Source organism: Hirundo rustica, chromosome 7 (assembly GCF_015227805.2).
Source record: "Hirundo rustica isolate bHirRus1 chromosome 7, bHirRus1.pri.v3, whole genome shotgun sequence".
Lineage (NCBI taxonomy): Eukaryota > Metazoa > Chordata > Aves > Passeriformes > Hirundinidae > Hirundo > Hirundo rustica.
The window spans coordinates 1,362,640-1,383,360 of NC_053456.1; the positions used below are offsets into that span (position 1 = coordinate 1,362,640).

The 20,721-nt window shown below is 51.2% G+C and overlaps 1 protein-coding gene across 8 annotated transcripts in view; it reads left to right on the forward strand.

The window, feature by feature from the left end:
* The window catches only part of CACNB4 (calcium voltage-gated channel auxiliary subunit beta 4), an 82,352-nt gene that overhangs the window by 53,678 nt on the left and 7,953 nt on the right, over positions 1 to 20,721 (forward strand). For all 8 annotated transcript variants that reach the window (XR_009208023.1, XR_009208024.1, XR_005701607.2 and 5 more), the window contains 11 exons: positions 3,549 to 3,668; positions 3,924 to 4,046; positions 7,131 to 7,261; positions 8,040 to 8,116; positions 8,711 to 8,730; positions 8,842 to 8,922; positions 10,552 to 10,610; positions 12,597 to 12,706; positions 13,625 to 13,776; positions 14,197 to 14,292; positions 20,291 to 20,476. Coding sequence is in view for 5 of the 8 variants with exons in the window: in XM_040069256.2 (XP_039925190.1) it covers positions 3,549 to 3,668; positions 3,924 to 4,046; positions 7,131 to 7,261; positions 8,040 to 8,116; positions 8,711 to 8,730; positions 8,842 to 8,922; positions 10,552 to 10,610; positions 12,597 to 12,706; positions 13,625 to 13,776; positions 14,197 to 14,292; positions 20,291 to 20,476 (1,155 nt within the window). In the remaining 3 variants the exon portion in view is untranslated. The remainder of the gene's footprint in view (positions 1 to 3,548; positions 3,669 to 3,923; positions 4,047 to 7,130; positions 7,262 to 8,039; positions 8,117 to 8,710; positions 8,731 to 8,841; positions 8,923 to 10,551; positions 10,611 to 12,596; positions 12,707 to 13,624; positions 13,777 to 14,196; positions 14,293 to 20,290; positions 20,477 to 20,721) is intronic.

The following is a 20,721-nucleotide window of genomic DNA, read 5'->3' on the forward strand; positions in this document are numbered from 1 at the left end:
CTGCTGCTCTGAGCAGTGTGAAAATAAAGAAGTTAAAGGGATTTTTTACAGAATCCCAGGGTCACCAAGGTTGGAAAAGCCCTCCAGGATCGAGTCCAAGCTATACCCAAACCCTCCCCTTGTCCCCAGCCCAGAGCACTGAGTGTCACATCCAGTCCCTCCCTGGACACCATTCCCTGGGGAGCCCCTTCAGTGTCTGACCACCCTTTCCAGGAAGAAATTCTTCCTCTAGGAACATCTTGGTGTACAAAAAAAGGTGGACAATGACTTTCCTCTTTCTTTTCCTCTCACTCCCTACTGCAGTTTCAGCAAGCAGGAGCAGTCAGAGCCGAGCTCACTGCGCTTGGTGCTGAGCAGACAGCAGTGTTTGTGCTGGATTGTTGGGCAATATTCTGTCAATATCCCACAATATTTCTGGCCATAATTCTGATCTTCAATCAAACATTTCAAGCAGAACCCAAAACTCCCCACAAGTCTGGCTCCTTTTGCTGCTGTTTGCAGCGTGATGCTGCAGCTCAGCGCCGCGTGAGTCACAGTCCTGGGGCTGCATCTTCCAGATAAGCCACTGCCTGTTGGGAAGGGCCTGGGAGAGCCGGGATCATGCGGCTGTGATTGTACCAATCCCCGTCGCTTGGCACACGGGCACTGCTCAGCCTGGCACAGCAGCTGCCCTGCCTCAGGCTGGCTCGTTCTGACAGCAGCAAATAAGTCACTGTTCAAACACACACCAGTAAAAACCAGTATGGGCGCTGTGTGGGTCTGCTCCTGGTGAATTCCCTCACCGAGCTACTCTGGATCGCATCAGACCTGAGGGAATGAGCAACCAGCAGTGCCCCAGGGGTGCCCAGGTGGGCGAGAGGCCCCTGGGCTGTGCCAGCCCCGCTGTGACACAGCCCAAGGCAGGGCCCGTCCCTGTGCTGGCACTGCCGGGGCACCGCCAGCGCCGGGGACAGCTCTGCGACAAGGGGACACGGAGGGGCTGGAGCGTGGCCAGGGAGGGGAAGGGAGCTGGGAAAGGGCTGGAGAATTCCTGAGGGAGCTGGGAAAGGGCTGGAGAATTCCTGAGGGAGCTGGGAAGGGGCTGGAGAATTCCTGAGGGAGCTGGGAAAGGGCTGGAGAATTCCTGAGGGAGCTGGGAAAGGGGCTGGAGAATTCCTGAGAGACCTGGGAAAGGGGCTGGAGAATTCCTGAGAGACCTGGGAAAGGGGCTGGAGAATTCCTGAGGGAGCTGGGAAAGGGCTGGAGAATTCCTGAGAGACCTGGGAAAGGGGCTGGAGAATTCCTGAGGGAGCTGGGAAGGGGCTGGAGAATTCCTGAGGGAGCTGGGAAGGGGCTGGAGAATTCCTGAGGGAGCTGGGAAGGGGCTGGAGAATTCCTGAGGGAGCTGGGAAGGGGCTGGAGAATTCCTGAGGGAGCTGGGAAGGGGCTCAGCCTGGAGAAAAGGAGGATGCAGAGGGATCTTTTCCCTCTCTGCAATTCCCTGACAGGAGGGGACAGCCGGGGGGATTTGGGATCTGCTCCAGGGAACAGGGACAGGAGGAGAGGGAATGGCCTCAGGCTGGGCCAGGGGAGCTCAGGGTGGGCAGCAGCAGGAATTTCCCCATGGAAAGGGAGCTCAGGCATTGAGGGGTGTCTGTGCTGAGTTCCCTGCTCTGCTCCATCCCAGAGGAAGCAGAAGGAAGAGCAGGATGTGCAGCTCCCAGCTGGGAAAGGCTGAGCTGCTGCCAGCCTCCAATGCCAGTGTTCAGCCTGGGGGTGCTCCACGTGTTCCAGCTCAGCACCCTGAGCTCCTGTGTCTTCCCAGCTCTTCCCAGCTCTCCACAGATTCTGGAAGGAATTTTCTGGTGTGTTTAAAATCACAGCTGTGGGTGAAGCTCCTGTTGGCAAATCTGTTCTTGGCCTGGAGGAAGTCTGCCTTTCACAATGACGGGAGCATGGGACGGGGAAAGAGAACTGGACCAGCAGTGGTTCTGAGCCAGAAGTCTTCTGATGGAGATGGATCCACAGGGATCCACAGGGATGGTGATGGATCCACGGGGATGGAGATGGATCCACAGGGATGGACAGGGATGGAGATGGATCCACAGGGATGGACAGGGACCCACAGGGATGGAGATGGATCCACAGGGATGGACAGGGACCCACAGGGATGGAGATGGATCCACAGGGATGGAGGTGGATCCACAGGGACGGACAGGGATCCACAGGGATGGACAGGGACCCACAGGGATGGAGATGGATCCACAGGGATGGAGGTGGATCCACAGGGATGGACAGGGACCCACAGGGATGGACAGGGACCCACAGGGATGGAGATGGATCCACAGGGATGGACAGGGACACACAGGGATGGACAGGGATCCACAGGGACCCACAGGGATGGAGATGGATCCACAGGGATGGAGGTGGATCCACAGGGACGGACAGGGATCCACAGGGATGGAGATGGATCCACAGGGATGGAGGTGGATCCACAGGGACGGACAGGGATCCACAGGGATGGAGATGGATCCACAGGGATGGAGGTGGATCCACAGGGATGGACAGGGATCCACAGGGATGGAGATGGATCCACAGGGATGGAGGTGGATCCACAGGGATGGACAGGGACCCACAGGGATGGAGGTGGATCCACAGGGACGGACAGGGATCCACAGGGATGGCCAGGGACCCACAGGGATGGCCATGTATTCCCAGCAATATTTAGGAATATGTGACTTTACATGGACAGTAAGAATACTGATTGGACAGTGCCTGTGCTGCTGGGTATAAATCAATGTGAGGAAAACCAAAATAAGAGTAAGCACACAAAGTTATGTCACAGATTGATCAGGAGTCAGCATTCCCTTTGTGCAAGGTTAGAGCCCTGTTTTTCCACTGGCCCCACACACACACAGACCTGGTGTGTGAGGTGCTGGTGTCAGCCTGGTCTCTGCAAAGAGAGAAGCCACTGCACACTTCAGGGGTTGCCTGGAATCCTGAAAAAATGTCCCCAAAATGGCCAAAAATCCGACTGTGGCAGCGCCTTCTATCCTCCCTCACAGGCTGATGCTCTCTGCTGCTGCCTGAACGTGCTGGTTTCGTGTGTCATATCAATACAGAGCTGTTGAGCAGCTTTAATAATGTCATTTTTTTGCCACTTTTCCCCCCTGGAAGCCCAGAACAAAGCTCTGCGTGCACGGGAACAAAGCCCTTACACAATGGAACGTGTTCACGGGGAGGGATGATTCAAACCAAGCTTTACAATTCCTTAATTATGTTTGATGTGACCTAACCCTTGACAATCCTGAGTCTGAGCTTGTCAAACAGGATATGAATATTATAAAGACCTTTGGCCCGTGCCCACAGCTGAGCTGGATTTCACCGTGTCAGTAACAAAGAGAAGGAGATTTTTGTCTTTGGAAAACCCCACAAAAAAAAAAAAAAAAAAAAAAAAAAAAAAGACCAAAGAAGAAATAAATGTTTTTAAAAGTGTTTTTTAAATTTGACTGGGGGCAGGATTTCTGTTCCTTGCCTGTGTTTTCTTAGTGACCTGGATTTCCTTTCAGGGCTCAGCAGATTCGTACACGAGCAGACCCTCAGACTCTGATGTCTCTTTGGAAGAGGACAGGGAAGCAATCCGCCAGGAAAGGGAGCAGCAAGCAGCCATCCAGCTTGAGAGGGCCAAGGTGTGTTCCTGTCACTGCCATGTGCCACTTTTACCTTCTGCCTGCTGTTAAAATTCACTCCTGCTTCTGAAACACTTGGGCGGTCGAGTCAGAGCATCTGCAGAAATGTTGGGGGAATTTGGTGTCAGTATTCTCCTCTAAACGGGGATGTTCTCCAGGCAGCTGAACTCTGCTGGCCTGGCTGTGGAAGGATTAGGGCTGAGTTTTCAGGGATGAAGTGTTCCCAGTGTTTTTGATGTGGTTTCCTGTCTGTAGTCCAAACCAGTGGCGTTTGCTGTCAAGACCAACGTGAGTTACTGCGGGGCTCTGGATGAAGATGTTCCTGTCCCGAGCACTGCCATCTCCTTCGATGCCAAGGACTTCCTCCACATCAAAGAGGTAAAAGCAAGGAAAAGGGGATCTTTTTACAGGCCAAGAGCTTTGATTTGAACAGCTGAGAGGGGGCAGGAGGGCACAGTGAGGATGAGGTGGTTCTTCATCCCTCGTGGAGCTCCTGCACCCTTTAGGTGTCACCAGCATGTTGGGAAGGAAACAATTCCCTTAAAAGTGGTGGGTTCAGATCCCTCTCGTCAGAACGAGTTTGTGATGGATCAGAGATGGTGCAGTAGAAAGGGATCCCATGGAGCACAGAGGAATGATTCCATGGAGCAGCACCAGGTCACACCAGGTCTTCAAAAAACCACCAGATAGGCTCCCTTCCAGAGAGGAAGTAACACTTAGGATAATACAGTAAGCAAAGAAAATCCTGAAGAGCACAGATGCAAAATAAGGGAAAAAATGGGAATAAATGAGCCCTGAGTATGGCTTTGGTAGAGAAAATTGCATTTTATTGCATGCTGAGCATATTTTCTGCAATTTTTTATCTGAAGTGAGCCCTCCACATTTGCATAACCCCCTGTTGTGCTGTGGATTGGTACAGAGGCTTGCAGCTTGCAAAAGCACTTTTTCATCTCTGCATTTTGGGTTTATTTTGGGGTGTTCAGTGCTCATCTGTGCCTTTCTTTGAACACGTGTTCGTCATCGCTCCAGAGCACTGATCTCCCTTAGACAGAGCACATTCAGGAGGAAAACACCTGCTGCAGCCCCTCCTCTGGTGCTGGAACAGGGAGTTGCTTCACATCCCCTCCCCTGGTAGGGAAAGGCAGTCAATTCCCTTTTTCCAGTTTTTAATCTCGGTTTTCCTGGATGTGGCCACCTTTATTGTCAGGGCACTGATTGAGTTACACCCTCTAAGCTCCTGTCATGCTGCCTGGGACCTTTTTTTCCAGACAAGTGTCCCAAATCCATGTCTTGGCATTCCATGAGTTGTCTCCCAAGGTCTAAAAACCCGGGATCACACTGCCACTAAGCTGTAAAGCATTTGGCTTACTGGTGTTTGTCAGCTCAGCCTGCCTGGAGCTGTAACTCAGTAGGATTTGGGGAATGGCTCCCCATGCCGCAGAGAGGCTTTGTGGGATTTGTTGTTCCGAGATCTGGACCAGAACAATGGTTCCAGGTTTTGGAATGTTGCTAAGCTGGGTACAAAGTCAGGGCACCCTCTGGCAGTGAGTGAGGAGCTGCTGTTTTGAGGCCCTGTCCTGTGTGTCTCCTCCAAACCATACATTGTGTGCTGGCTGAAAGGATGAAATGGCAACGATTCCTGACAGAGCAGAAGGAGCCACGGGCATGGCAACCACGGGAGGGAGTGTGCTCCTCCCACACACACAGTAACACGGGGGAGGAATGACCTAATGCAGATCAATCTGTGCTCCTCACTGCAGCCTTGGCAGCTGTGTGTTCAGAGCCTCTCAGCAGAGCCCACACTGGTTTGGGATGGCAGGGACCCTAAATGGACAGGGACATTTCCACCGTCCCAGGCTGCTCCGAGCCCTGTCCAGCCTGGCCTGGGACATTTCCAGGGATCCAGGGGCAGCCACGGCTTCTCTGGGAGCCTCTGCCAGGGCCTCTCCACCCTCCCAGGGGACAATTCCCTCCCAGTCTCCCATCCAGCCCTGCCCTCTGGCACTGGAAGCCACTCCCTGTGTCCTGTCCCTCCAGCCCTTGTCCCAGACCCTCCCCAGAGTGGTTCTGATCCCATGTCTACAGGCATCGCCCAGAGCTCCATGAAGAAACATTCCCATGGTCAGGCTGGACCTTTAGAGCTGCAATGGAGCAGGCAGTGCCCTTGGAACTCAGGTTTTGCAGGGATTGGTTTTGTAGAGTCAGGCTGGTTTGGGTTGGGAGGGACCTTAAAGCCCATCCAGAGCCACAGGGACAGCTCCCACTGTCCCAGAGTGCTCCAGGCCCTGTCCAGCCTGGCCTGGGACACTGCCAGGGACAGGGACCACACAGCCTCTCAGTTCACTCATTCCCAACAGCAGGGGGCTGATTCCTGAAGGATTTGTCTGGTTCACAGGCTGGAAGTAGTTCTGTAATTTAACACACTTCAAATAAAGCTTTGCTCACCGCCATTGTCTGAATCAAGGTCGGAACAGCAGGAGGAATAAACACTTAGTAGGAATGATAAAATAAAGGAACCTCTTGCCTAAATATATAAAAGAGGATAAAGTGGTTTTTCAGGGTATGAGGATTGCATTCCCTTTTATTATACGTTAGTATTTAAGATTGGCTCGATGTTCAAATATCTGGGTTGATAAAATCCCATTCGTGTTTCAGCGGTGCGGCTCTGTGTTTCAGAGTCATCACCAGGCACTGCTGCACCTTTGACAGCAGGGACTCGGTGTTCCTGTGTTCCTGCAGGAGCTTAAGTGCAAATGTGGAGCAGGGATGATCCCGAAGATGGGATCTCTGTGATGGCTTTTTCCTCGAGGCAGGCAAACAAAACCCATTCACTCGTGCTGCTCCTAATGACTCCAGAGGCAGTTGTGAAAAGCAATGTTTCTTTTGAACGCTGAGCTGCCTAATGAAGCAGAACAGAGGAGAGGCTTTTCAGATACTTTTCTTCAAAAGCTCTGCTGGCAGCAGCTACAACAAATCCTTTTCCACTCCAATATCCACCCGGATCCTGCTTTCCATCTTGCCATCATTAGGGACAGGCCAGACTTTCAATAAAGCAGAAGAATACGTGTTACTAAAGGTCAATGATAAAATGCTATGCTTCAGGTATATATTAAAGTTTCTTCCTAAAGGTGAATCTTTCTTAATCTGTCACAACCTGTTAATAACATCCCTACAGATAACCTGGGAAGGAGGAAGGGAATGTGGTGATATTTCCTCTAGACCATTAAATCTGACGAGCAATATTTGATGGGAAGCTGAAGGTGTTATTTTTATGTTTGCTGGTGGGAGGCAGCTTGGTGGCCTCAGCTCAAAGAAACTAGTTCTGCTCATCAAATCAACCTTGAAATGAAATCAGCAAGGGCCAGGACGAGGGGAAACGGCCTCGGCGCTCCGGGCTCGCACGTGGGTGACAGAGGGAGGGGATTTGGGAGCTGCAGAGCCAGGAACCCTCCTGTGTTGCAGAAATACAACAACGACTGGTGGATAGGGAGGCTGGTGAAGGAGGGCTGCGAGATCGGCTTCATCCCCAGCCCGCTGCGCCTGGAGAACATCCGCATCCAGCAGGAGCAGAAGAGGGGCCGCTTCCACGGAGGGTGAGCGCGCCCTGAGCTTTGCAAATCTCTGCAAATCCCTCCTCAGGCCGGGCAGTAGCTGCAAAGGTCACCTGCTGCTGCTGCTTTTATCGCGGGGCGTTCACGGGGCTGGAGTCGGGATTCCCCAGTGGAAGGACGGATTTGCGGAGAGCGGGCGATGAGAAACGAAAAATGTGTTTGATTTCAGGAAAGAGCAGTGAGGGATAATGACAGGAATTCCTGAGAGTTTTGTGTGGCCTTAAAGTCAACTTGGTGCTCAGAGTCTCTAGGGTTTTGCCCAGCTTTTCTTAGGTTGTGGGGTTTTTTTCCTTCCCTTTTTTCTTTTCTCTCCATTTCGGCCCAAACCAGACTTGTCAAACTTTGTAAGATCAGCTTTGTCACCCTTTATTCTTCGTCTCCCAGCCTGAGGTTTCTGAGTCTCCACCCTGCCAGACCTGGAGATTGCCAATCCCTGGAGAAAGGTCTGGGAGATAAACCTGGGAAATGCTTTCAGAATGGTTGAACAGCATCCAAATTTCCTCTAAAATTTTTTTTGACACAGCCTCAGAGGCAGCCAGTGGGTCTCAGTCTACAGAGAAATGACCGAGTTCAGTGAGATGCTCCTGGATTTGTATGATAAAATTCCATATCATAATGATAAACCAGTTAATTCTTGGCTTTGTTAGTTACAGTCATTCATGTTTGGATGACCTTGTGATTCCCCATGGAACAAATCCTCCCCAAAACCTCACACATTTTGGGGTGCCTGGTGCTCATGGGGCTCTTTCTGCTGCCCTAGGAAATCCAGTGGCAACTCCTCTTCAAGCCTTGGAGAGATGGTTTCTGGCACATTTCGAGCCACACCTACAGCCACAGGTGAGACAGCACTGATTGAAGGAAACCCTTGCTAAGAATTGTTTAAAGACCCCACGTGAGGAACGCAGCTTTCCCCCTTTGCTGAGCTCCTGCGATGTTTTCCAGCAGCGTCTGCCTGCGCAGGGCAGGAGAACATCCATGTCCAGCCATGCAGGAGTTGCTAAAGGCTGGGAAAAAACCTTGGGAACAGTGGCAGCTGCCCCAGAATGCCCAGTTTAATGGATGTCCAGTTTTAGGTACAGATTGCCCAGTTTAATGCACAGAATGCCCAGTTTAATGTATAAAATGCCCAGTTTAATGTATAAAATGCCCAGTTTAGTGTCTAGAATGTCCAGTTTTATGTACAGAATGCCCAGCTGATTGTATAAAATGCCCAGTTGATTGTATAAAATGCCCAGTTTAATGCATAGAATGTCCATTTTAATGTATAGAATGTCCGGTTTTATGTACAGAATGCCCAGTTTAATGCACAGAATGCCCAGTTTAGTCAGGCCTGAGCAGAGGGAGGTGCACAGAGAGAAATCGAAGTGCTTTGGCCGAGGGATTTCTGGTTGCCTGGGTGTGTTTTAACCAAGTTCTCATTTGGTCTTCTAGCAAAACAGAAACAGAAGGTGGTAAGTAATGCTTTTGTTGCCATGCTCGTTCCTTCTGATTCCTGATTCCCAGGATTTCCCTGTGGGTGTTGGTTGAGTGATGATCTCAAGGGTTGTTTTTTTCCCCTCTAGACAGAACATATTCCCCCCTATGATGTGGTGCCGTCCATGAGGCCTGTGGTGTTGGTGGGCCCATCACTCAAAGGCTATGAGGTATGGACTGAGGTGTTTGCAATTAATTCAGCTTTTATTATCTCTGATCATCCTCAGTAATTCCCCGTGTGGCTCAGTGCAACTGGCTTATGATGATTTCAAGTGATTTAGCTTAAATAATTACCAAAATGTTCTGTAAGAGCTTAGAGTTACTTCCAAACTCAAACTGTCTTAAGCACAGTGCAAATCCGTTCTTTTCAGTGCACTCACTCCTGATTAAATCAAGTAAAAAAGGGAATTTGTGTCTGCTACAAGCAGTCAAATTAACGAGCTAGGCTCCACACATGAAAAACATTCATCAAACCAGCCCGTGCTTTGAACTTAATTAGCAAAACATCTGAAGGAGCTTCCTAGTTGTTCTCCTTGTTTCGCTTCATTAATAAATTCAATTTTTTTTGCAAAGAAACCTTTAACCCTCCTGAAAGAGGTGGAAGAGGGCAGGATGACGTGCCCAGATATCCAGGACAGCCTTTTTTAGGCTGCTGCAGGTTCAAGTGAACATTGACTTTTAGCAGGGCAGTTTGTGGAGCTCAGCCATCTGGGAAGTGCTGAACCGGGAACTAAACGAACAGGAAATCAAAGATACACTTCATTAAGCTTAATTAACGTTGTCAGTCATTTACAGGATATTATTAAGCATATTGGAGTGGTTCTTTTTGGCATAATGCAGTGTTGTTGCTCTGTGAGAGTGACTGAAGGTGCAGCTCAGCAGAGCAGGTGCTTCATGTTCTGCTCCCTGCCTTTTCATTTGATGGAGAAGTTTTTGGACAGGAGTAAATTCCCTCTGTGCTGCACCACAGATAATTCACCTCTCGAGTTTGGAGGGGCGAGAGGCTGTTTGTCCATAAAAACCTCTCCAAGTCTGCCACCCTGTCTCTTTCTTTTAAAGAAAACTACGCTAAACACAGCACCTTGAACATACAAATGTGTGGAAATGGTAACACAGAACATTCATTTCAATAACCAAAATGCCTCATCTTACTTGGGGGGAATTATTTTGACTATTTTTTTTCTGGCTAAAAGCTGGAGGAATCGGTTGGAAGGAGAGAAATCAACTGGCAGAGAGGCCTGGGGGAGGTTTGATGAAGCTCCTGCCTGACCTGGCAGATAACAATTGTCAGCCTGAGTTGTCCTGGACAGGACAGGGAGCTGCTCAATAAATCAGATGGCAGAGGTGACAGCTCTTGGGGTGTGTTCCCATGTCCAGCAGTGGGAACATCCCATTTCTGTGCAGTTCTCTCTCTCTGAGAGCAGTCCCCCAGCACGACAGAGCTCACCCCTGCAGTCTGAACCCCGCTGTAACAGGGCTGAGTAGAAAAGCCCAGGTGATCTGCCCAACAAACCCCCCGTGGCTGTGGCGTGTTGGGGAGCTCTGGGAATGGTGCTGGGTGTGGAAGGGGTGAGGAATGCTCAGTGCAGGTCAGGACAGGAGCACACACACTGACAGCTCTGCACTCGGAGCAGCGAGTCAGGAAACCCCCATGGATTTGTTACTGAGCACTGGGAGGCTTCTGCCCAGCAAGGGTGTTGGTTCTTGGCTGTGTCCCTGCCTTCTACTCACCTCTCCTTCCTTTTGGCTTCTTTCTCTCCCTGTCCATCCCCCTGCTCAATCCTCTCCCCTCTGCCAAGGTGACAGACATGATGCAGAAAGCTCTCTTTGACTTCCTGAAGCACAGGTTTGATGGGAGGTGAGAAACTCTGTCCTTCTCATGCTGCTTTGCCCATGTGTTACTAACATTTCAGTGAATTATTTTATTTTATTTTATTTTATTTCTTTTTTTTAATGCCAGAGGGTTTGCTGCATGATCCAAGCTGATTTTCTGGCTTTGTGTCACCACTGAAGGGTGGGACACGGCTCATGTGTTACTAGGGGTGCACATGTCTGCATTTCTGCCATGGCTGGGCTAGGATTTCTTAGTTTAACACAAGAATTCTGTCTCAGTGTCCTCCCAACACCTAAGAAAAAATCACCTCTCAAATATTCCTTATGTAAGATTTTATTTTGACTGCCTTAAGTAGGCAGAAATACTGAAAAGGTTGGTTGGAAAAAGGAAACGCTGAGGAATGAAACACAGAAAAAGAATTGTAAGGAGGGCTGGAGCTCAGCTGGAGCGTTTCCTGGTGAGCTGTGGAGGATAATTTGGATTTCCTTGCGAGGAGCATTGCCTTGGTCCATGGCAGCACCTCAGTCCTGGAGGTGTCTGCTGCATCTTAGGGATGTTCTGCCCTCCCCAGTTCGTTCAGGATACTCCAGCTGGGAAAAGAAGCTGTTCTGTAATGCTCCACACCAAGTCAGGTTTGAAATACCCAAAGCAAGGGCAGCGGGGCAGGGAAAATGATGTTCTGTAGAAGAGCTGGAGGAGTTATGGATTTTAGGAGTGAGGAGGTGGCAGTGCTGAGCTGATCCCTAAGCAGCTCAGAGAGAACATTTAATGATCAACCTCTGTGCAAAGTATCTCCTCTGCTGCCCTGTTCTGAGCTGCCCAGCTCAAGTGATTTTCTGGAAATGCCAATTCCATCAGCAGTGCCGGCAGCTGGATCAGGTGGGAGTATGAAATTCCAGCACTGGGGAGCTCGGTGCCACCAGCTGCCTGAGACCATTGATTTTAGCTCTGAGGAGCTCAGGAAAAAGCTGCTTCTTGGTCCTTCTGCCAACTTTCGTGGCTTTGTGGTCCCTCTCCTCCCTCCCTTTTCTTTTTTCTTTCTTTCTTCCCATCCTTTCTGCAGTTCTGGGAGAGGCCCACGTTCCCAAGAAAGGAGCTGGGTGTCCAGGGAAGAGCCTTTCCAAAGGCATCAGAGAGACCTGACTCCTTCCCTGCCTGAGTTCCAGCTCCTTCCTTTGTAACTGCAACTTCCCCTGCTGGCCAGTGAGCCAAAGACCCACAATCCGTTCATTTCTATTTCAAACTTATTTTTACTTTTGGCCTCTACTGTATTTGCTGGCAATGCATTTATTTATGAATTATACAGAAAAATAACTGCCCTTCTTGTTAACCCTGCAGCTGAAAATGCCACTTAGAGCTGCGTAACTCTCAAGTTCTGTGCTAAAGCTGCTGATCACTCCCACCTCGCTTTCTTTCCACTTTTTCCTGGCTCCTTGGCTCATCCCAGGCCTCCTCAGTGGATTTCACACCAAGGGATTGTGTGGTCTTTGCTTCGTTAACATTTGGTGTCTTTCTAACTCGCTGACGGACGAAGTAAATAAATCACCTGCCTTAAGTTAAAGAGGTGCAGTGAAATTAAACTTGAGTTCAAGCAGCCCAGAGAGCTCCACTTCCTTCTCTGCTGCTCGTCCCAGCCCCTGGCACAGCTCCCTGTCAGCTGGGCTGGGTTTACTCTGCTGGAACTCTGAGGGGAGAGGAGGTGCTGCTACACTGCAGCTCCTTGTTCTGAGTGCCCCAAAGCCTCGCGTTTCTGGCACTGTGTAAATCCGTGCAGGAGACGAGCGAGCTGGGAAGGAGAAAAGTTCATTAAAGCACGAAGGGGAATAGCAGGAACTCCGTCCCAGAGCTCAGGGAATAGGAAGTGCTTCCCAGTTACCCAGCACTTCTCTTCAGTTGTTCTTTAATGATGCCATCGCTCATCCGGAAACGCGTCTGAGCGTGTGTGCCCTTTGGAATGGGCTGTGGCTGGAAATCCCACTGCTGTGTGTGTGTGCTGTGCTCTCCTCCCAGGATATCCATAACCAGGGTGACAGCTGACATCTCCCTGGCCAAGAGGTCTGTGCTCAACAACCCCAGCAAGAGGGCCATCATCGAGCGCTCCAACACCAGGTCCAGCCTAGGTGAGGCGCGCTGGAACGCGGGCTGTGCGCACGCAGGAAAGGGACACGGTTCCAGCCTTCCACATCCTGGAGTCTGAGCTGGAAGGGGCCCACAGGAGCACGGATCCAGCTCCTGGCCCCGCACAGACACCCCAAAATCCCTCCCTGGCATCCCTGGCAGCGCTGTCCAAACGCTCCTGGAGCTCTGGCAGCCTCGGGAATGTCACCATTCCCCGCACCCTCTGGGGGGAGAACCTTTCCCTGAAATCCACGCTGACCCTGCCCTGGCACAGCTCCAGCCATTCCCAGGATCACATCAGTTGTGCAGATTTACATGTGTCCACAGCATTTTACTGCAGAATCCCGAGTGCTCCTCCTCCTCCCCAGCCCTGTGCTTTTCATTCCACGTCACAAGGAGCCGAAGAGCTTTCACTTGTACGGCCAAGGAAATGTCATTGCTGACCCTGGGACCGGTTTTGTGTTTCATGTTGAGCAGTTACAGCTGAATTTTGCTGTCTGGCTGTGAGACTTTGGGTCCTGCCCCTCTCCTCAGTGTCAGCACTCCTGGGGAACAGTGGCCTGAAGAATTTTTATTTGGACTCCACGATCTTGGAGGTCTTTTCCAGCCTTGGTGGTTCTGTGATGGTGTGATTCTTTCTTGCACAAGGGTGGAAATTTGTGTGTATCACGTGCATCCCAATATCCTGCTCTCTGGGACACCATCCCAGGAACTAAGAGGAGCTGGGTTTGGTTAAAAAACAACCCCAAATTCCAAATCTGTGCCATCCTGACTGCCTGCACTAGAGGCACAGGTAACAGGTTGTTTGGTGGCAGCGCCATCAGTTCACATGTGTTTGCTGTGACAGAAAGTGGGTGAGGATGTTTTTATCCCAGTGCCCTGGGGTTCAGTGCTTTCACCGGCTTTGTTTTCCTTTGCAGCCGAAGTGCAGAGTGAGATTGAAAGAATCTTTGAGCTGGCCAGGTCCTTACAGCTGGTTGTCCTGGATGCAGACACTATAAACCACCCTGCACAGCTTATCAAGACATCTCTAGCACCAATTATTGTCCATGTCAAGGTGTCCTCTCCAAAGGTAATCCCTCACCTGAGAATCCAGGAGGGTCCTGGAGGGCAGGGTGGGAATGGGCAGCGTGGAATCTGCACCTGGAGAGGGGAAAGAGTGACATAATGTACTGCTGGTGTGCTACAGTGCATCCAGCAATCCACATAATTCTGTATAAATATAATTTTTGTGCTTCTCTGTTATCAGAAATAACTCAGGACTTAAAGCAGGATAAAGCAAAAACGCATTTGAAATTTTTCAAGGGATCAAACGTGATCCAGAGGGAAATGTACCCAGTTCTCAGAGGAGTTATCAGAAAGGTTTGGGATATTCAAGGGCAATATTTCATGGAGAGCTTCTGCCCTTGGTAATCCCTCAGGGCGATGTCAGGCTGAGCTTTAGGGGGATAAATAATCCTCAAACTCACCTTTTACCCTTTCCTCCTGTCAGGTTTTGCAGCGACTGATCAAGTCCAGAGGGAAGTCGCAAAGCAAACACTTGAATGTCCAGTTGGTGGCAGCTGATAAACTTGCACAATGCCCACCAGTAAGTACAGAGGAGAGGCTGAAGAGCTGCTGCTTTGTGGAATTGTGATGATTCCTGCTGTGCTGATCCCTGTGCAGGGCTGGGTCCATCCATTATCGCTCCCTGCTGCTCACGCAGCCCCGCACTCGTGAGACACGCAGTGCTGCAGACTTTCATCCTGGTTATCTCCTGGCCCGGGTTTGTTTTGGTCTTTGGCAGGGTGACAGGGCAGGAGTGACGTGGAGGGGACAACAGATCTCTTCATTTGCAAGTTATGTAATTTGTGCAGCTCCAGGTCCCAGAGGGACAAAGTCTGAGTTAGGAGAGGAGGCTGCAGAGGCCTCCCCTCACTGCACAGGGAAGGGGAAAGGGAAATGGGTGTGAGCAGGCATGTGAGCCCTGATCCTGATCCTGATCCTGATCCTGATCCTGATCCTGATCCTGATCCATCCCAGCCACCTCAGCACAGCACAGCGCTGCTCTCCCACCTCCTGATCAACGATCCTGCCCCTTTCCTGGAATCCTGAGTGCTGCTGGCAGAGCAGAGGTCTGCAGGGCTCATGGCCAGGGCTGTGGGAGAGGCTCTGCAGGGGTTTGGACAGGGCAGCTCAAATTTTAGTTCAGAAAGCCACACCGGGTTTGTGGGACAGAGGCAGAGGAAATGGACTTGGCTGTGGCTTTGTGTCGGATCTGAGTGGGATATTGGGATGGGAGTGCAGAGACCCCTCTGGGTACCGGGGCAGGGACAGCTTCTCTGTTCTGGAGAGCTCAGCTGTGTTACACCTCTCACATGGATTTTTTTACTGAGCTGTCATCTCTTAAAACGCTGATGGGTTATTCCTGTGAGCCATCCAGGTCCCACTAACCCCTCCAGAACTGTAACTGTCCCGGAGAACAAACTGATCCCCCTAAAACACATCCCAGCTCCCGGTGGGTGTGAGCCGAGGCGCTGGCGCTGCAGCTGCCCCTCTTGGGGTGGTTGGTGGTGTTTGCCCCGAGCTCACGCACGGAACAGCCCTCTGCACAGTGTCCTGTGTGAAAGGTGTTTCCTCTGGCACCTGCACACAGAGCCCTGGGCAGTTTCACAGCCTTGCTGTGCTCTTTGTACGGTGAGTTCCTCTTACTCAGCTCCACTGTGCTCACATCAGCTGAAATGAGAGCAGTCACCAGAGCAGCTGTGGCTGCCTCTGCAGTGTCCCAGGCCAGGCTGGACAGGGCTTGGAGCACTCTGGGACACTGGAAGGTGTTCCTGCCCATGGCAGGGGGTGGATGAGATGGTTTAGGTCCCTTCCAGCCCGTGGGGATTCCCAGATTCCATGGAATGATCCGTGTGCTGCCGCTGCTCGTTGGGTGCATTGTGACAGCCCCAGCTTTACTAAACTCTGCCTCAACAGCCAGTCCTGGAATTGCATTGCAGTGCTGAAGGCTGGATCAGAAAAGCCTCTCCAAATGTCAGAGTCCCAGGTTTCAGCCTTGAACCTACCCTGCCCTGCCCAGGAGCTGCTCACAGAGCAGCTCAGCACTTTGCACTGGTGATGGGAAGGAAGTGATTGCTGCCCTCAAGCTCTCCCAGGGAGCTGACGGTCTGGCTTGGCTCGAAATTAAAGCTGGCCCATGATTTTGTTAACTAAAAGTACATTGCTAAGAGCAGAGGCACTGCTCCCTCTCTCCTGCCTCATCCCTTTTGCAGCTCAGATTCCTGCAGGAGGAGAATTTGGGGTGTTTGAAGGGAAGGTCCTTGCGAAGGGTGCAATCCTCACTGGGTTCCTTTGCTGAGAGAGAGCCCAGCCATCAGGAATGAGCTGTGCTGCATGTCTAGACACTGTAAAAATAGCTCTCTTTGGGCATATCTGAGCTCAGGAACTGCTTTCATTATTAATTCCTTGCTGATCTGCCCCTGACACTGCTCCAGCCGGCGTTGGGCACTGCAGGAGCCCAGGAATAATGCAGGGCCCCAGGAATATTGCAGGGCTCCAGGAATATTGCAGGGCTTCTGGGAATATTGCAGGGCTCCAGGATTATTGCAGGGCTCCAGGAATATTGCAGGGCTCCAGGAATATTGCAGGGCTCCAGGAATATTGCAGGGCCCCAGGATTATTGCAGGGCTCCAGGAATATTGCAGGGCCCCAGGAATATTGCAGGGCCCCAGGAATAATGCAGGGCCCCAGGAATATTGCAGGGCTCCAGGAATATTGCAGGGCCCCAGGAATATTGCAGGGCTCCAGGAATATTGCAGGGCCCCAGGAATATTGCAGGGCTCCAGGAATATTGCAGGGCTTCCAGGAATATTGCAGGACCCCAGGAATATTGCAGTGTTCCAGGAATATTGCAGGGGTCCAGGAGTATTGCAGGGCTCCAGGAATATTGCAGGGCCCCAGGAATATTGCAGGGGTCCAGGAGTATTGCAGGGCTCCAGGAATATTGCAGGGCTCCAGGAATATTGCAGGGCCCCAGGAATATTGCAGGGGTCCAGGAGTATTGCAGGGCTCCAGGAATATTGCAGGGCTCCAGGAATATTGCAGGGCTCCAGGAATATTGCAAGGCTCCAGGAATATTGCAGGGCTCCAGGAGTATTGCAGGACCCCAGGAATACTGCAGGGCTCCAGGAGTATTGCAGGGCTCCAGGAATATTGCAGGGCCCCAGGAATATTGCAGGGGTCCAGGAGTATTGCAGGGCTCCAGGAATATTGCAGGGCTCCAGGAGTATTGCAGGACCCCAGGAATATTGCAGGGCTTCCAGGAATATTGCAGGGCTCCAGGAATATTGCAGGGCTTCCAGGAATATTGCAGGGCCCCAGGAGTATTGCAGGGCTCCAGGAATATTGCAGGGCCCCAGGAATATTGCAGGGCTTCCAGGAATATTGCAGGACCCCAGGAATATTGCAGGGCTCCAGGAATATTGCAGGGCTCCAGGAATATTGCAGGGCTCCAGGAATATTGGCAGGGCCCCAGGAGTATTGCAGGGCTCCAGGAATATTGCAGGGCCCCAGGAATATTGCAGGGCTCCAGGAATATTGCAGGGCCCCAGGAATATTGCAGGGCTCCAGGAATAATGCAGGGCTCCAGGAATATTGCAGGGCTCCAGGAATATTGCAAGGCTCCAGGAATATTGCAGGGCTCCAGGAATATTGGCAGGGCCCCAGGAGTATTGCAGGGCTCCAGGAATATTGCAGGACTCCAGGAATATTGCAGGGCTCCAGGAATATTGCAGGGCCCCAGGAGTATTGCAGGGCTTCTGGGAATATTGCAGGGCTCCAGGAATATTGCAGGGCCCCAGGAATATTGCAGGGCCCCAGGAATATTGCAGGGCCCCAGGAATATTGCAGGGCTCCAGGAATATTGCAGGGCTCTAGGAATATTGCAGGGCTCCAGGAATATTGCAGGGCTCTAGGAATATTGCAGGGCTCCAGGAATATTGCAGGGCTCTAGGAATATTGCAGGGCTCCAGGAATATTGCAGGGCTCTAGGAATATTGCAGGGCCCCAGGAGTATTGCAGGGCCCCAGGAATATTGCAGGGCCCCAGGAATATTGCAGGGCTCCAGGAATATTGCAGGGCTTCCAGGAATATTGCAGGGCCCCAGGAGTATTGCAGGACCCCAGGAATATTGCAGGGCTCCAGGAGTATTGCAGGGCCCCAGGATTATTGCAGGACCCCAGGAATATTGCAGGGCTCCAGGAATATTGCAGGGCTCCAGGATTATTGCAGGACCCCAGGAATAATGCAGGGCTCCAGGAACTCCACTGCAGGAACACAACAGAGCTCAAGGAAACACAAACTGCACATCCTTAAATCCACAGTTCATTATGGTTGTTATTTTTTAAAACTTTGTCCATGCTAAGAGAGGGTACAAACCCCTCTGGTCTGTTTGACACAACTTAAAAAGTTACCTAGAATTATGCTGCAGCAGAATTAAAGTGCGTTGGTTAATTAAAATATAATTAGGCTATCTCTACATACACAAAGCAGTCACACGAGACAAGAGATTTTCGCAGAGCAGAGGTCCTTCTCCGATCCAGCTCAAAGCTGAGACAGGGCGGAGAGAGAGCCTCTTTGTTTTATTTCTTACTTTTTATACGTTTGTGGGTCTAGCAGAAGATTGGCTTTTAGAGTTTTCACCTCTCAAGCCAACTGGCCAGACCAGCCGTCAGTTACAATTGTTTTCAGGTTAGAAATATGCAAACAAAGGACAGAGAATGAAAAACAAAGGATTTGTTTATATTACATCTGTGGGAAAAGTTAGAAAACTGCTCTTAATATCATGCAGTAACTAAAAATCTGACTCCATTTATGAAAATTCAAAAGGCTATAAAAAACTCAGAAAAGCCAGGGTAACATCTACAAGTTGGAATTCTTCCTCCTCTCAGGTGCACAGTGGTCCTACAGCAAACCAAAAGAAGTAACAGAGGACAGTGGGCACTGGTGTACTCCTCAGGAAAGGCCCCTTGTATCACTAGAGAGTCACCAGGAGCTGGGAATGCTCCTTGGTAACTTCTGTGAGAGAGAGAAAATCGTGCAGATTCTCTGCTTTACTCCATGACCCCTGAAGGAGGATTTTCTGCCAAATACATGGAAACAGAACAAACCCAGCTGAGGGATGAGCAGAGCTCTTCAATGCAAGAGAAAACCTGAGTGTTTTATTCTCTGTCGTTTATTGTCAGTGTCAGACCCTGCAGGTGAGCTCCAGGCACAGCCTGAGAGGCTCCCCAAAGGGTGACCATTGGTAAAGGGTCCTAAATCCAGTTTAATTCTTATTTAAGAAAACATGTTACGCTCCCAAGTGTTTAATTTCAATCTTTTCCAAAGCACAGCGTGTGTAAGCAAACCACATTCTTTTATTTTCTAATTTAACTGTGTTTTAATTGAGAACTTCTTCCACAAGTGAGTGATAAGACTGGAATGTGTGGTGCATCAACATCTGGGTGAATAGCAGAAGAGTAAAAGCAGTAAATTAAAGAGAGGAGCAAAAGAAGAGCAGTGAACACTGAACTGGACCCAGGGATGCAGCATTACGAATATTCTGATTAGGAGGAAACTCCTCCTTGCTGGCAGAGGAGAAATATTCTGATTAGGAGGAAACTCCTCCTTGCTGGCAGAGGAGAAACTCTTCTCTGCCTTGCTGAGAAGAGAGAATAAATTAAAAAAAGAAAAAACACGCTTTATTATTTTAAATCTTATTCTGAGAGCTGTAAAAACAGGTGGAAGAGAGCAGCCTGTGGTTGGTGTTGGTTGCCCTTTACCCCCACAGCACCTGCACTTATTTTCCATTTCCTGTGCTGTTCTCGCAGTGTTTTGCAAAGTTAAGATTAGAGATGAGATAGGAAGTTGAACTGCTGAGAACAGGGTTGTGTTTGTCTCGAGGGGCTCTGCTGGTTCTGGCAGGCTGCAGGACAGGCAGGGATGGAGGTGGTGTCTGGAGAATTCCCTGAGGCAGGAATGCTGCTGCTGTCAGGATTGCCTGCTGCCTTCACTGCTGTGGGAATGGTTTTAGGGCCATCAGCACTGGAAAGAAAGAAATAAATTGAAGAGTTTTGTATCCAGGAACAAAACAGGGCTCATGCAACACCCAGGGACAATGTCCAGTGACTCCTGAGGCCTCTGGCTCTTGGTGACCCTCTGAACCCACCTCTACCATTTTCCTTTCCAGCCACAGAATCATGGAACGGTTTGGGTTGGAAGGGACCTCAAACCTCAGGCAGTGCCAGCCCTGCCGTGGCAGGGAAGGTGTGCCAGGCTGCTCCAAGCCCAGTGTCCAACCTGGACACTTCAGGGATCCAGGGGCAGCCACAGCTTCTCTGGGCACTCTGTGCCAGGGCCTCCCCTCCCTCCCAGCCAGGAATTCCTTCCCAAATTCCCATCTGTGCCGTGTTTCAGTGCGAATCCGTCCCCCGGCACTCCACGCCGTCGTAGGAATCCCCTCTCCCCGCTCGGGTTCCCGTTCCTCGCGCGATTCCGAGGCGCCGTGTCCGCCGGCCGCGCGTCGCCGCACGGCCGTGACCGCCCCGTGTCCCCGTGCCCAGGACATGTTCGACGTGATCCTGGACGAGAACCAGCTGGAGGACGCCTGCGAGCACCTGGCCGAGTACCTGGAGGCCTACTGGAGAGCCACGCACGCGTCCAGCGCCGCGCCCGTGACCCCGCTGCTGGGCAGGAACCTGGGATCCAGCGCCCTGTCCCCGTACCCCGCCGCCATCTCGGGCCTGCAGGTAGGAAAAGCCCCCGGAGGCGCGGGCAGAGCGGAGCGGCCGGGGCCCTGCGCTCTGCCGGGGCCGCGCTCGTGAGGCGCCGCCGCTGCCCATGGCAGCCCGGGGCTGGGAGCGGCCCGGTGCCGAAAACTGGGAATGCTCTGCCTTTAGCGGGAAGTAAAATAACCCCTCAGTTTCCTAGCCAGGAGCCAGCTTCTGTCAGGATCCCTTTTATTCTCGTAACGTCACCGAACGTTCCCTTTTGG